This window comes from Orcinus orca, chromosome 1 (assembly GCF_937001465.1).
Source record: "Orcinus orca chromosome 1, mOrcOrc1.1, whole genome shotgun sequence".
Classification (NCBI taxonomy): Eukaryota; Metazoa; Chordata; class Mammalia; order Artiodactyla; family Delphinidae; genus Orcinus; species Orcinus orca.
In genome coordinates, this window is record NC_064559.1 from 46,928,657 (window position 1) to 46,944,696 (window position 16,040).

The window sequence follows — 16,040 nt, forward strand, 5'->3', positions numbered from 1 at the left end:
AAAAGTGTATCTTGAAAATATTGAGTCATAATTTATGTATGCAGTATGGTTATAGAATTTTACTTAAAATGTTCAGATATTGTTCTCTAATTCAATGCCTTTAACTTATCTAAAAATGGTTTTCAAACTTTTTAACTACTGAAACCTTTCTTTGAACAAAAATCTAACTCAGAGGCTTAATGTAGGGAACAGCTAAAGCAGAGGTGCTTCCGGACAAGTGGCTGTGGAGAGCATCAGACACTGAGGTTCCACTGAGCAAATTTAGAAGGCCATTAAGCTAGTCTATCCTATTAGTTTTACTGTAGGAAATGAAGTTCACAGGTTCAACTGTCTGACTAACTGGTAGCAAAGCTAGCCACTAGACCAGAACCCAAGTATTCTGATCATCTAAAGCCAGTGGCCTTTGAACTCTGTTACCCCCAATTTAAACTTTTTCTAGTGTATATTTTAAAGCTATGTAGGTTTATAGTTGATTCATTTATTCAATAACTCTTATTCTAGGTAGTATTTTAGATATGTGCTATGTATCAAGTTTACAAAAACCAGTGAAGATTTATGCCCTCATGGAGTTTACCTTCTAAGAGAGAGAAGGATCTTAAAACATCTTTACACTCACATCTTTAAAATCAGTTCTCTGGTGGATTTAATTTTTCTAGGAAGAAGAACTGCTTGCAGATTCATGTAGATTAAATCCATTTTTCCCCTCTTTTCAAAAATTTTTCCTGTTACCAGTGATGGTTTAAAAATGGTTCCCAGCTTCTTGTAAGTGTAGGTATGGGTACGTAGTGAGTCAGCCTGAGGTTCCAACTTTACCACTTACTAACATAGTGACTTTGAGCAAATTATGTAAACTGAATCTCCGTTTTCCCATATGTAAAATGGAAATATCATCTGTATTACTTCACTCAGAGTCATTATAAAGATCTGGTTTAGTAATTTACGTAAAAATGCTTCATAAACTGCAAAGCACAGTAGAAATATTGGTTGGGTACTATAATATACAAAATGTTCAAAACAAAAATTTATGCTAAATATATATTGTATATGTTATCATTAGAAAAGAAGTGAGGTCTACTTAAAGCTCTAGATATTGAATTTTAATGACTAGGTAGTGATTGGAGAAGATAAAAGTTTACTTAAGTTACTTTTATCTCTGCCAGACAAGAGGATTTGTTGCAAGCAGTAAACCGTACAATGGTTGTTCAGAGCTTACTAACCCTGAGGCAGTGATGGGAAAGATTGCTTTGATACAAAGAGGACAGTGCATGTTTGCAGAAAAGGCACGCAACATCCAGAATGCTGGAGCCATTGGTGGCATTGTTATTGGTAAGTAAGCCTCCATGTCATTGTGTTGACTAAGACATAATTTTTAGGATTTTTCCTTTCATTTTCCAAACTTTTATCAGAGTTTGGCATTATTTTTACTTCACTAGCTGGCATAATGGATAGGTAATCCAATAACTCTCTTAAGAATGTGTATATATCTCATACCTTGTTTGAAAGTCTAGATTTGGGTTTCTGTATATTAATGCCAATAAAAGTACTTGGGGTCCGGTGTGAAGGTGCAGTAGGAGTGAGTGCTAAAAACACCCAATACCACGGATAAAAAAATGGGCCCATGAGATCCAAAGCCCCCTAGGAGCAAGAATTACACCCTGCCACCTCCAGTGGGGAGTCACTGAAAGTATCCATGACTCCACATAGGTGCCAGCTGTGGAGTCAGACAGGTGGGGTTGTAGTTCCTGGCTCTACCACAAAATCATGGTGTAACCTTGGCCCAGCTTTAGTTTCTTTATCTGTTTATTCCATAGCGTATTTTTTAGCTCCAGTGAAAATGGTAATAAATATCTTTTAGGTGGTTGTAAGGTTTGAAGATAGTATATATAAAATTTCCTAAAATAACTGACATATCATGGGTATAAGCACTAGTTGCTAGCAAGTTTTTATCTCCTTGGGTCTTTTTCCACTGAAATTACAAACTTCAAATTATTTTACGCATGTATTTCAACCAGTGTGTTTGCCTTTTCATTTTCCACAGAAAAATCACTGATATCGTGACAAGCAGGGCATGACTATCAGGGAAAATATAAATTTTTCTATGCTTTAAGTAAATATGAGTTTACATTCAGAAAGAACTGGAAAACCTGAGGTCACATCGTATTTGTGAAGTTAGTTCTTCTGTATAGATTGTCTCCCAGGGGAACTCCATTTTGAATTTGTTCTTTCTAATTAGGATAGATTTCCTTTTTGAACTCAGGGTAAATAAACATTAAGAGATTTAAAATAAAACAGTAGGATTTATTTCAGTGAAACATTGTTTACTATGCCATTTGCTTATCTCATATCGGCACGCCAGTGTTAATTTAATGAATGCATGAATTTCATTAGTCTAAGTAAGTATTAGGAGAAATTCTGCTTCATAACTTAAATGAGTGGTTGGCAAACTACAGCCTGCAAGCCAAGTTCAGCTCACTGCCTGTTTTTGTAAATTAAAGTTTTCTACAACACAGCATGTCAGTTTGTTTCCATGTCATCTATAGCCACTTTCAAGCTACAGTGGTGGAGTTGAGTGGTTGTAACAGTGACAAGCAGCAGAGAGACTGAAGGTCAGGTAACCATCCTTTGTCTAGTCAGTTACTGCTAAGGGGATGGGTTCTACATGGTATTCTCCACTTAGAAGGGCCTATCCACGCAAGCCGTCTGTGAAGGGATGGGCAAGTTCTCCAGGGAGACTGGCATGTAAGATTAGGGCTGGACATAACTGGCATCACCAGTAAAACAGTATTTAGCAGTCGTACTCCTATTATTTAGCCGGCATAAAGTAACAATAGTGTTTCATTCAACTTACAGAGGAAAAAACAGTATAGTCATAATTATTCCTTGTGCACAGTATCTTAAAAAGAACCGTCAATTTGTAGTTTGGTAAAACAATATAATGCCATTCGAAGAAATCCTAAACAACAATAAAATTTCATAGTTCTATCATTGTAATTCAAGTCTTTGAATTTTTCCATTTTTAGGCTTTTTCATAAGCATGTGAAATCTTTATAGTCATAATCCTAGAATTTTGTGTTCTACTTTTTTTATGTAATAATAACATTTTGTTTTTCTGTGTGTTCCCTCAGGTAGTTCGTTATAATTTACTTATAATAGTTTACAGTTGTTGACAGTTACAAAAAGCACTCCAGTAAACTTTTTCAAGCATAGATCATTTTGCTTCTTTTGAATTATTTCCTCAGGATAGATTTCTAGGAGTAGAATTAGTGGGCCCCAAAAGTATGAGTGTTTCTGTGGTTCTTGATGCAGAAAATTAATGCTGTCAACAGGTAAACAACAGTAAAGATTGGTAGCTAGACCTTTTTAATGGATGAACGTTTTTATGTTTGCTGTATTCATTTTCTGGCTAGATGACAATGAGGGGAGCAGCAGTGATACTGCCCCTCTGTTCCAGATGGCAGGTGATGGAAAGGACACAGATGACATCACAATTCCCATGCTGTTCTTATTCAGTAAAGAAGGAAGTATCATATTGGACGCCATCCGGGAATATGAGGAGGTAGAGGTCCTCCTTTCTGACAAAGCAAAAGATCGAGGTAAGGGTAAAAAATCATTTGTATTCAGCTTAGCATTAATTTTCCTAACTTGATAACAAAAATGAGTTACAAAAAGATTATTTATGGTTCACTGGTTAAAAGAAGTAAACTTTTTAGAAGATGGTTTCAAAATATATTTTTCTTTTGGAAAAAAGGGTAGTAAAATGTTTATTTTGCTTTGTTCGCTGAGTTAGAATGTTTCTAGAATTATATTTTTGTATGTAATTTATAATTTTTGCTATAATTCTGCCCAGTGATAAAAATACAAGAGATTACACTGAGTCATTTTTAATATCCACAGATGTTCACCGTTCAATTTCACTGATACTACATCTTCTACTTTTTTAATAAGGAATAATAAGAGATTGTATAGAAGGGTGTTGTATACAATATAATAGTAGTGGGGTTTTACCAGGCCACCTATAATCAAATGACCACTGTCTTGATGAAGGCAATAGAAATCTAGCAGCTTCTTTCCATTGAGATCCAAGTTCATCACATAGGTATTTATAAGTTACAAGAGTTATACATGGCTGATGCCTGAAGAACAAGATAGCATGCCTTAATTCATGATATAGTCCTCTCTAGGCCAAAATGTTTGTTAGTAACTTGAAAGCTCTTTGAAACCCAAATTGCTGTATAAATGCAAGGTCTTAACTAGTATTCTTTCATAGTTTCACATCTAGGAATAGAGGAGAAATGAGGGAAAGTGAACCATCAGATATAGACTGAAATCCTGCTTATAACAGCAGTCTTTCTTATCCACTGGAGATACCTATAGAGAGAGCAGTACTCCTCCCACCCCCCCTTAAATGGATAAAGTTGTATAATCTGCACAGGGTTGTTGATGTTGGGATGTTTGCTTGGTAGATAGGTAGGAAACTTATTCATTTCAATTCAGTATATCTTCCAAGTGGAACAATAAAAAAAAAAAAGTTTAGCAATAATCTAGGGCTAGCCAAATTAGTGTTTTGTCTTGTCTTCTTGTATTGCTTTATTCTTTGAGATTCATTGAGATGTCAACTATTTAAGGACTGTGGAGTGAGTAGGATGTATGTAAGGATGTATAAATAGAAACAGTAGAAAGGATTTCTGATCTTCTTAAATCTGCCTATGTGCCTGTTTTTTTTTTTTTTCTGAGCCCTTTTTTCCAACTCAGATCTTCTTTCCTATATACATGCATTTAAGCACATCAAACACAGGCAAAATATTATTCCATATAACTCTTTAATGCCTTTGCTTTTTTCCCCCCTATTTTGTGCTACCATTGGAATTTCAGCAGCAATATTAAAAGGTAAAATGATTCCGAGCTACATTATTAATAGTAGTAAGTATCTTTAATAAGCCTTAAATTACATATATGTATGTGTATGTATACATGTATATACACACATGTGTGTGCACATATATATATTTCAGTGGCTACCATGATAATATCTGGTTTAAAGTAATTAGATTATTTTCATGTCTAGTCAGCTGTCCCATAATGATGATTCTTTTTTTTTTAATTAATTAATTAATTTATTTATGGCTGTGTTGGGTCTTCGTTTCTGTGCAAGGGCTTTTCTCTAGTTGCGGTGAGCGGGGGCTACTCTTCATCACGGTGCACAGGCCTTTCACTGTCGCGGTCTCTCTTGTTGCGGAGCACAGGCTCCAGATGCTCAGGCTCAGTAGTTGTGGTGCACGGGCTTAGTTGCTCCGTGGCATGTGGGATCTTCCCAGACCAGGGCTCGAACCCGTGTCCCCTGCATTGGCAGGCAGATTCTCAACCACTGCGCCACCAGGGAAGCCCCCATAATCATGATTCTTTATTGATCTATAAATTAGTTTATTTATGTATCAGTGAAATATCTAATAGGTGAACTCAGTAGTCCATAGCAATGCAAGAGTCACTCTAACAAAGACGTTGTATGGCACGTGTTATTTTTGATTACTTTTTATTTGAATGCAGTGTAAAATATTTAAAAGATCGACTTGTTTAAAAAACCCGTATATGTGTTAGGAGTGTGTGGGGTGAGGACTGGAAGACTGTGGTAAAGCATGTGCTGCTTATACCAGAGAAAAGATATGAAAAAAGATCAGTTCTACTATTTAAAAAAAGTCTGAACAGCGTAACAGTATTCCCTTAAGGACCTTGAAATAAAAGGGCTTTATTTAAATTATATATATTTTTTAAGTTTTGATAGTCAATTTTTTGAAGTGTATTTCTGTTATAGAGTGATATTTTGACAAAAAGTCTTGAAAAATTGCCCTTTTGGTATAGCTTTTTAAAGAACTGTATGGCATTATTAACTATCAGCAATGAGTTGTAGTATAATTGTTAATATTTATCAGTGTAACTAAAGTCAATGATAATAGTTTTATTAAATCAACTGCTTTATTCGCTTAGGAAAATACTCTAAGTTAACGTCTGTAGTGGTTATCATTAATTTGTCCTTTGCCATTACTGCATGCATCAGTGTTTCTCTTCTGCATCAGAATCAGCTGATGTAGGAGTTAAAAGTGTAGATTCCTGAGTCCTACTCCAGAGTATTGAATCAGACTCTCTGAAAGTGGGGGATCAGGATCTGAAATTTTAAACAAGCATCCCAGTTAATTGCACACAGCTATACTTTGAGAAACACTAAACAAGACCAAGAAGGCACCCCACGCCCCTCTTTTTTTATCTCCTAACTCTGTATCTGGCCGTATTGTGCCATCAGGGGTACTAGGTGGGATTATATAAGTACACCAAATCATAGCAGCCTTAAATCCGAACGATCACATGTCATCCAGATTGGCTTTTCTAAAAATCTCATTCCACAGATACGTATTTCCCTTAAAAAGTCACACAGTTTTGATTGAGGCATTCTTCCCACGTATTAAGACAGAAAACAGAAACCCCAGAACAAGCCACTACTCCCACCTTCTAATTCTGATAAGTCCCAGCTATGAATATAGAAGTATCTGCAACAGTCCTATCTGCTAGCAAAAATGTCCAGATAACTTACTACACATTCTTCTTCCGAAATAAAGCATTAGTAATTTATCAAGTGGAAATGCTGCTTCCTCAGAACAAACCAGTCACACTTCTAAAAATTAAGTTATCCATAGGAGTGTTAATATCGTGTCTGTCATGTGTCCGTTTCCAAAATTTCAAGAATTTGTAAAGGTACTTAATAATAATTCCCACCCTGTGCCCACAAACAAAGGACACTGTGTTGTTTACCCTTAGATCCAAATTGAAACAATTTACAATTGAGATTCAATTGACTTTTCCCAGTAGTATTTCTCAATGGGGGAAAAAACATCAGCATTTAAAAATTTCAATACATTGTCATACTTATAGTTTATAGTGTAGAATTCCAATGCCTTAAGAGCTATAGACAGATATTCTCAGGGCTACTCCTATATTTGTGTCTGTCTGGTAAAGAGGCAGACAGAGAAAACAGGAAATAAAAGAAAGGTCTCATGGTTTGAACTGCTCAAGATTTAAGTGTGGCAGTGTTACTTTTCCTAAGATTATCCTCCACTCAACTTGATTGCAGTGAATCTGTCCTTTGGTTGATCTGTAGAACTTAGATTGCTATTGGAAGGAATTTGATTATGAGGAGACAAATCTAGTATGCAAACAGATGGCATCTTTGCCTGGAAAGGGGCAACTGAAACATTAGCAGAATCAATACTTACCTACCCCAGCTTCTCTTCTCCAACCACCGCGTGTTTTCTCATGCACTTTTGCATTTGCTCATCTCTTCCGTCTTTCTGGAAATGCCTTGTTAATCCCTATCCCACTCCCACAACCTTTTCCTCTTTAAAAACGTTCAGTCATTCTAAATACCAAGTATTTTAAATGCTATCTTTTCTATGAACTTTTCTCTTATTTTCATAGATAAAATGTATGGACATCTTAATATGGTTGCACAGATACTTTGACATTTATATTACATTGTACTTCTTTACCTGTGTGTCAGCTCTGTATTCCTTGCTTTCAGTAAATGCTGGTTGTGTGGATGAATGAATGATTGTAGAACATCCAGTCTCGAAGTCTTTGCCAAGGCTCCTTTGTCTTCTCATTATTAAAACTTAGTACTTTTCTTTTTTTTTGGTATCTTGAGATTTTTTTCATTCTTTTTTTTCTTTTTGCTTCCTGTGTTTCTGATACACCATTCCTGAATGTAATGATGTAGTCATTACACTCTTAGGACTATGATACTCCATACTGTGACAGCAGGCACCTTAGAATGAAGATTTGTAGTGGTGTGGTAGATTCTTTCTTCCTTTTTGTACTTTTCCAACTGCCATTTTTATTTAGCTGGTTGTTGCCACTTTGCTATATATCAGATATTCTTATATATTCAATCTGTTTTTGGACTTGCTCTTCTTTTCCACTAATCTGTTTATTCCTGTGCCAATAATAAAAGTTTGCTATTTTGAATAAATTTTATTATCTGATAAGGCAACTCTCCTGTCACTAATACTTTTCAGAATTTCTTGACTTCTCTGTGATGTATACTCTTCCATAGGAATTTAAAAATAATACTATCTGGTCCCAAAAGAAAAGAAAAAGAAGTAGAATTGGGATTCATTTTGGAATTGTATAATTGCACACCTTACATGTAAACAGGAAAATTTTGTTAAATATTGACTTTCCGTCCAGGAACATACACTTACCTGTAAATTGAATCAGATCTTGTTTTAAGTTTTCATTGAGATTTTATAGTATTAAGCAATACGATTTCTTAATAAATTTAATTCTGTGTTGTAGCTTCTACTTTTATTGGGGTTATTTGTATTTTATTAGCGTTATTTGTATTTTATTGGGGTTATTTGTATTTGCCTACTTATTTTTACCCTCCTTATCAAATTCTTTTATCTTGATAGTGTTTTTAAAAATTGAGTTGCTTTGAGTTTAAGTATAAAACACAATTTGAAAATACACTTGATCTTTCCTTTTCCTATATTACACTGTTACTTTTTTAAATTGAAGCATAGCTGATTTACAATGTTGTGTTAATGTCTGTTGTACAGCAAACTGATTGAGTTATATATATATATATATTCTTTTCCAATATCGTTTATCAGAGGATATTGAATATAGTTGCCTGTGCTATACAGTAGCACCTTGTTGTTTCTTTATCCATCCTATATATACTAGTTTGCATATGTTAATCCCAAACTCTCAGTCCTTCCCTCCACCACCTCCCCTCTCCCTTGGCAACCAGAACTCTGTTCTCTATGTCTGACAGTCTGTTTCTGTTTTGTAGATATGTTGATTTGTGTCGTATTTTAGATTCCACATGTTAAGTGATATCATATGGTATTTGTCTTTGTCTCTCTGACTTACTTCACTTAGTGTGATAATCTCTAGGTCCATCCATGTTGCTGCAAATGACATTATTTCATTCTTTTTTATGGCTGAGTAATATTCCATTGTGTGTGTGTGTGTGTGTGTGTGTGTGTGTGTGTGTGTATACACACACACACCACATCTTTTTTTTTTTTTTTTTTTTTACATCTTTATTGAAGTATAATTGCTTTACAGTGGTGTGTACACCACATCTTCTTTATCCATTCATCTATTGATGGTCATTTAGGTTGCTTCCATGTCCTGGCTATTTAAAATAGTGCTGCAATGAACATTGGGGTGCATATATCATTTTTTTCTCTTAACATCTTTATTGGAGTATAATTGCATTACAATGTTGTATTAGTTTCTGCTTTATAACAAAGTGAATCAGCTATACATATACATATATCCCCATACCTCTTCCCTCTTGCATCTCCCTCTCTCCCACCCTCCCTATTCTACCCCTCTAGGTGGCCACAAAGCACTGAGCTGATCTCCCTGTGCTATGCAGCTGCTTCCCACTAGCTATCGATTTTACATTTGGTAGTATATATATGTCCATGCCACTCTCTTACTAAGTCCCAGCTTACCCTTCCTCCTCCCCATGTCCTCAAGTCCATTCTCTAGTAGGTCTGCGTCTTTATTCCTGTCTTACCCCTAGGTTCTTCATGACCTTTTTATTTTTTTAGATTCCATATATATGTGTTAGCATGCAGTATTTGTTTTTCTCTTTCTCACATAACTCTGTATGACAGACTCTGGATCCATTCACCTCACTACAAATAACTCAATTTCGTTTCTTTTTATGGCTGAGTAATATTCCATTGTATATATGTGCCACATCTTCTTTTTTTCTTTACATCTTTATTGGAGTATAATTGCTTTACAATGTTGTGTTAGTTTCTGCTTTATAACAAAGTGAATCAGTTATACATATACATATGTTCCCATATCTCTTTCCTCTTGCGTCTCCCTCCCTCCCACCCTCCCTATCCTACCCCTCTAGGTGGTCACAAAGCACTGAGTTGATCTCCCTGTGCTATGCGGCTGCTTCCGACTAGCTATCTACCTTACGTTTGGTAGTGTATACATGTCCATGCCTCTCTCTTGCTTTGTCACAGCTTACCCTTCCCCCTCCCCATATCCTCAAGTCCATTCTCTAGTAGGTCTGTGTCTTTTTTCCTGTCTTACCCCTAGGTTCTTCATGACATTTTTTTTCTTAAATTCAATATATATGTGTTAGCATACGGTATTTGTCTTTCTCTTTCTGACTTCACTCTGTATGACAGACTCTAGGTCTATCCACCTCATTACAAATAGCTCAATTTCGTTTCTTTTTATGGCTGAGTAATATTCCATTGTATATATGTGCCACATCTTTATCTATTCATCTGTCGATGGACACTTAGGTTGCTTCCATGTCCTGGGTATTGCAAATAGAGCTGCAGTGAACATTGTGGTACATGACCCTTTTGGAATTATGGTTTTCTCAGGGTATATACCCAGTAGTGGGATTGCTGGGTCGTATGGTAGTTCTATTTATAGTTTTTTAAGAAACCTCCATACTGTTCTCCATAGTGGCTATATCAGTTTACATTCCCAGCAGCAGTGCAAGAGGGTTCCCTTTTCTCCACACCCCTCCAGCATTTATTGTTTGTAGATTTTTTGATGATGGCCATTCTGACTGGTATGAGGTGATACCTCATTGTAGTTTTGATTTGCATTTCTCTAATGATTAGTGATGTTGAGCATTCTTTCATGTGTTTGTTGGCAATCTGTATATCTCCTTTGGAGATATGACTATTTAGGTCTTCTGCCCAGTTTTGGATTGGGTTTTTTGGTTTTTTGCTGTTGAGCTGCATGAGCTGCTTATAAATTTTAGAGATTAATCCTTTGTCAGTTGCTTCATTTGCAAATATTTTCTCCCATTCTGAGGGTTGTCTTTTCATCTTGTTTATGGTTTCCTTTGCTGTGCAAAAGCTTTGAAGTTTCATTAGGTCCCATTTGTTTATTTGTGTTTTTATTTCCATTTCTCTAGATGGTGGGTCAAAAAGGATCTTGCTGTGATTTCTGTCATAGAGTGTTCTGCCTATGTTTTCCTCTAAGAGTTTGATAGTGTCTGGCCTTACATCTAGGTCTTTAATCCATTCTGAGTTTATTTTTGTGTATGCTCTTAGAGAGTGTTCTAATTTCATTCTTTTACATGTAGCTGACCACTTTTCCCAGCACCTCTTTTTGAAGAGGCTGTCTTATCTCCATTTTATATTCTTGCCTCCTTTATCAAAAATATGGTGACCATATGTGTGTGGGTTTATCTCTGGGCTTTCTATCCTGTTTCATTGATCTATATTTCTGTTTTTGTGCCAGTACCGTACTGGCTTGATTACTGTAGCTTTGTAGTATACTCTGAAGTCGGGGAGCCTGATTCCTCCAGCTCCGTTTTTCTTTCTCAAGATTGCTTTGACTATTCAGAGTCTTCTGTGTTTCCATACAAATTGTGAAATTTTTTGTTCTAGTTCTGTGAAAAATGCCAGTGGTAGTTTGATAGGGATTGCATTGAATCTGTAGATTGCTTTGGGTAATAGAGTCATTTTCACAGTGTTGATTCTTCCAATCCAAGAACATGGTATATCTCTCCATCTATTAGTATCATCTTTAATTTCTTTCATCAGTGTCTTATAGTTTTCTGCATACAGGTCTTTTGTCTCCTTAGGTAGGTTTATTCCTAGGTATTTTATTCTTTTTGTTGCAGTGGTAACTGGGAATGTTTCCTTAATTTCACTTTCAGATTTTTTATCATCGGTGTATAGGAATGCCAGAGATTTCTGTGCATTAATTTTGTAACCTGCTACTTTACCAAATTGATTGATTAGCTCTAGTAGTTTTCTTGTAGCATGTTTAGGATACTCTATGTATAGTATCATGTTGTCTGCAAACAGTGACAGCTTTACTTCTTCTTTTCCGATTTGGATTCCTTTTATTTCCTTTTCTTCTCTGATTTCTGTGGCTAAAACTTCCAAAACTATGTTGAATAAGAGTGGTGAGAGTGGGCAACCTTGTCTTGTTCCTGATCTTAGTGGAAATGGTTACAGTTTTTCACCATTGAGGATGATGTTGGCTGTGGGTTTGTCATATATGGCCTTTATTATGTTGAGGAAAGTTCCCTCTATGCCTACTTTCTGCAGGGTTTTTATCATAAATGGGTGTTGAATTTTGTCGAAAGCTTTCTCTGCATCTATTGAGATGATCATATGGTTTTTCTCCTTCAATTTGTTAATATGGTGTATCACATTGATTGATTTGCATATACTGAATAATCCTTGCATTCCTGGAATAAACCCCACTTGATCATGGTGTATGATCCTTTTAATATGCTGTTGGATTCTGTTTGCTAGTATTTTGTTGAGGATTTTTGCATCTACGTTCATCAGTGATATTGGCCTGTAGTTTTCTTTCTTTGTGACGTCTTTGTCTGGTTTGGTATCAGGGTGATGGTGGCCACATAGAATGAGTTTAGGAGTGTTCCTCCCTCTTCTATATTTTTAAGGATTTTGAGAAGGATAGGTGTTGTGTTAGCTTTTCTCTAAATGTTTGATAGAATTCGCCTGTGAAGCTATCTGGTTCTGGGCTTTTGTTTGTTGCAAGATTTTTAATCACAGTTTCACTTTCAGTGCTTGTGATTGGTCTGTTCATATTTTCTGTTTCTTCCTGGTTCAGTCTCAGCAGGTTGTGCATTTCTAAGAATTTATCCATTTCTTCCAGGTTGTCCATTTTATTGCCATAGAGTTGCTTGTAGTAATTTCTCATGATCCTTTGTATTTCTGCAGTGTCAGTTGTTACTTCTCCTTTTTCATTTCTAATTCTATTAATTTGAATCTTCTTCCTTTTTTTCTTGATTAGTCTGGCTAATGGTTTATCAATTTTGTTTATCTTCTCAAAGAACCAATTTATAGTTTTATTGATCTTTGCTATTGTATCCTTCATTTCTTTTTCATTTATTTCTGATGTGATCTTTATGATTTCTTCTGCTAACTTTTGGGTTTTTTTTTTCTTCTTTCTCTAATTGCTTCAGATGCAACGTTAGGTTTGTTATTTGAGATGTTTCCTGTTTCTTAAGGTAGGATTGTATTGCTATAAACTTCCCTCTTAGAACTGCTTTTGCTGCATCCCATAGGTTTTGAGTCATTGTGTTTTCATTGTCATTTTTTTCTAGGTATTTTTTGATTTCCTCTTTGATTTCCTCAGTGATCTCTTGGTTATTAAGTAGTGTATTGTTTAGCCTCCATGTGTTTGTATTTTTTACAGATTATTTCCTGTAATGGATATCTAGTCTCATAGTGTTGTGGTTGGAAAAGATACTTGATACAATTTCAATTTTCTTAAGTTTACCAAGGCTTGATTTGTGACCCAAGATATGACCTATCATGGAAAGTGTTCCATGAGCACTTGAGAAGATAGTGTGTTCTGTTGTTTTTGGATGGAATGTCCTATAAATATCAATTAAGTCCATCTTGTTTAATGTATCATTTAAAGCTTGTGTTTCCTTATTTACTTTCATTTTGGATGATGTCCATTGGTGAAAGTGGGGTGTTAAAGTCCCCTACTGTAGTTGTGTTACTGTCCATTTCCCCTTTTATGGTTGTTAGCATTTGCCTTATGTATTGAGGTGCTCCGATTGGATGCATAAATATTTACAATTGTTATATCTTCTTTTTGGATCGATCCCTTGATCATTATGTAGTGTCCTTCTTTGTCTCTTGTAATAGTTTTTATTTTAAAGTCTATTTTATCTGATATGAGAATTGCTACTGCAGCTTTCTTTTGATTTCCATTTGCATGGAATATCTTTTTCCATCCCCTGACTTTCAGTCTGCATGTGTCCCTAGGTCTGAAGTGGGTTTCTTGTAGACAGCATATATACCGGTCTTGTTTGTGTATCCATTCAGCCAATCTATGTCTTTTGGTTGGACCATTTAATCCATTTACATTTAAGGTAATTATTGATATATAAGTTCCTATTACCATTTTCTTAATTGTTTTGGGTTTCTTATTGTAGGTCTTTTCCTTCTCTTGTGTTTCCTGCCTAGAGAAGTTCCTCTAGCATTTGTTGTAAAGCTGGTTTGGTGGTGCTGAATTCTCTTAGCTTTTGCTTGTCTGTAAAGGTTTTAATTTCTCCATCGAATCTGAATGAGATCCTTGCTGGGTAGAGTAATCTTGGTTGTAGTTTCTTCCCTTTCATCACTTTAAATATGTTCTGCCACTCCCTTCTGGCTTGCCGAGTTTCTGCTGAAAGATCACCTGTTAACCTATGGGGATTCCCTTGTATGTTATTTGATGTTTTTCCCTTGCTGCTTTTAATAGTTTTTCTTTGTATTTAATTTTTGATGGCTTGATTAATATGTGTCTTGGTGTGTTTCTCCTTGGATTTATCCTGTATGGGACTCTCTGTGCTTCCTGGACTTGAGTAACTATTTCCTTTCCCATATTAGGGAAGTTTTCAACTATAATCTCTTCAAATATTTTCTCAGTCCCTTTTTCTCTTCTTCTTCTGCGACCCCTATAATTTGCATGTTGGTGTGTTTAATGTTGTCCCTGAGGTCTCTGAGACTGTCCTCAGTTCTTTTCGTTCTTTTTTCTTTATTCTGCTCTGCAGTAGTTATTTCCACTATTTTATCTTCCAGGTCACTTATCCGTTCTTCTGCCTCAGTTATTCTGCTATTGATGCTTTCTAGAGAATTTTGAATTTCATTTGTTGTGTTGCTCATCATTGTTTGCTCTTTAGTTCTTCTGGATCCATGTTAAATGTTTCATTCTGTTTCCAGGAGTTTGGATCATCTTTACTATCATTACTCTGAATTCTTTTTCAGGTAGACTGCCTATTTCCTCTTCATTTTTTTGGTCTGGTGGGTTTTTACCTTGCTCCTTCGTCTGCTTTGTGTTTCTCTGTCTTCTCATTTTGCTTAACTTACTGTGTTTGGGGTCTCCGTTTTGCAGGCTGCAGGTTCGTAGTTCCCGTTGTTTTTGGTGTCTGTCCCCAGTGGCTAACGTTGGTTCAGTGGGTTGTGTAGGCTTCCTGGTGAAGGGGACTAGTGCCTGTGTTCTGGTGGATGAGGCTGCATCTTGTCTTTCTGGTGGGCAGGTCCACGTCTCGTGGTGTGGTTTGGGGTGTCTGTGACCTTATTATGATTTTAGGCAGGCTTTCTGCTAGTGGGTGGGGTTGTGTTCCTGTCTTGCCAGTTGTTTGGCATAAGGTGTCCATCACTGTACCTTGCTGGTCCTTGAGTGGAGCTGGGTCTATCGTTGAGATGGAGATGTCTGGGAGATTTTCACCATTTGATATTACATGGAGCTGGGAGGTCTCTGGTGGACCAATTTCCGGAACTCGGCTCTCCCACCTTAGAGGCACAGGCTTGACACCAGCCAGTGCACCAGGACCCTGTCATCCACATGGCTCAGAATAAAAGGGAGAGAAAAAAAAAGAAAGAAAGAATAAATAAATAAATAAAATACAGTTATTAAAATAAAAAATAATTATTACAAATTAAAAAGTAATTTTAAAAAAGGAAGAAAGAAGAGAGCCACCAAACCAAAAAACAAATCAACCAATGATAGGAAGCGCTAAAAACTATACTAAAAAAAAACGGACAGCCGGAACCCTAGGACAAGTGGTAAAAGCAAAGCTATACAGAGAAAATCACACACAGAAGCATACACATACACTCTCACAAAAAGAGAAGAAGGAAAAAAATATACATATCATTGCTTCCAAAGTCCACCACCTCAATTTGGGATGATTCGTTGTCTATTCAGGTATTCCAGAGATGCAGGGTACATCAAGTTGATTGTGGAGATTTAATCCGCTGCTCCTGAGGCTGCTGGGAGAGATTTCCCTTTCTCTTCTTTGTTCCCACACCTCCTGGGGTTCAGCTTTGGATTGGCCCCACCTCTGTGTATAGGTCACCTGAGGACATCTGTTCCCACTCCGACAGGATGGGGTTAAAGTAGCAGCTGATCAGGGGGCTCTGGCTCACTCAGGGGGTAGGGAGGGGTACGGAATGCAGGGTGAGCCTGCGGCGGCAGAGGCCGGCGTGATGTTGCACCAGCCTGTGGCACGCCAT

At 36.4% G+C, this 16,040-nt stretch overlaps 1 protein-coding gene across 5 annotated transcripts in view; it reads left to right on the forward strand.

Annotated features, from left to right (window-relative positions):
* EDEM3 (ER degradation enhancing alpha-mannosidase like protein 3) overlaps positions 1-16,040 on the forward strand; it is a 97,937-nt gene that overhangs the window by 56,958 nt on the left and 24,939 nt on the right. For 2 of the 5 annotated variants that reach the window (XM_049700572.1, XM_049700544.1), the window contains exons 18-20: positions 1,161-1,326; positions 3,408-3,593; positions 4,873-4,920. In XM_049700572.1, coding sequence (XP_049556529.1) covers positions 1,161-1,326; positions 3,408-3,593; positions 4,873-4,920 — 400 coding nt within the window. Of the gene's footprint in view, positions 1-1,160; positions 1,327-3,407; positions 3,594-4,872; positions 4,921-6,398; positions 6,431-16,040 lie in introns of those variants that run through there. The other 3 variants (XM_004275225.3, XM_049700598.1, XM_033437969.2) reach the window with 2 other exon arrangements.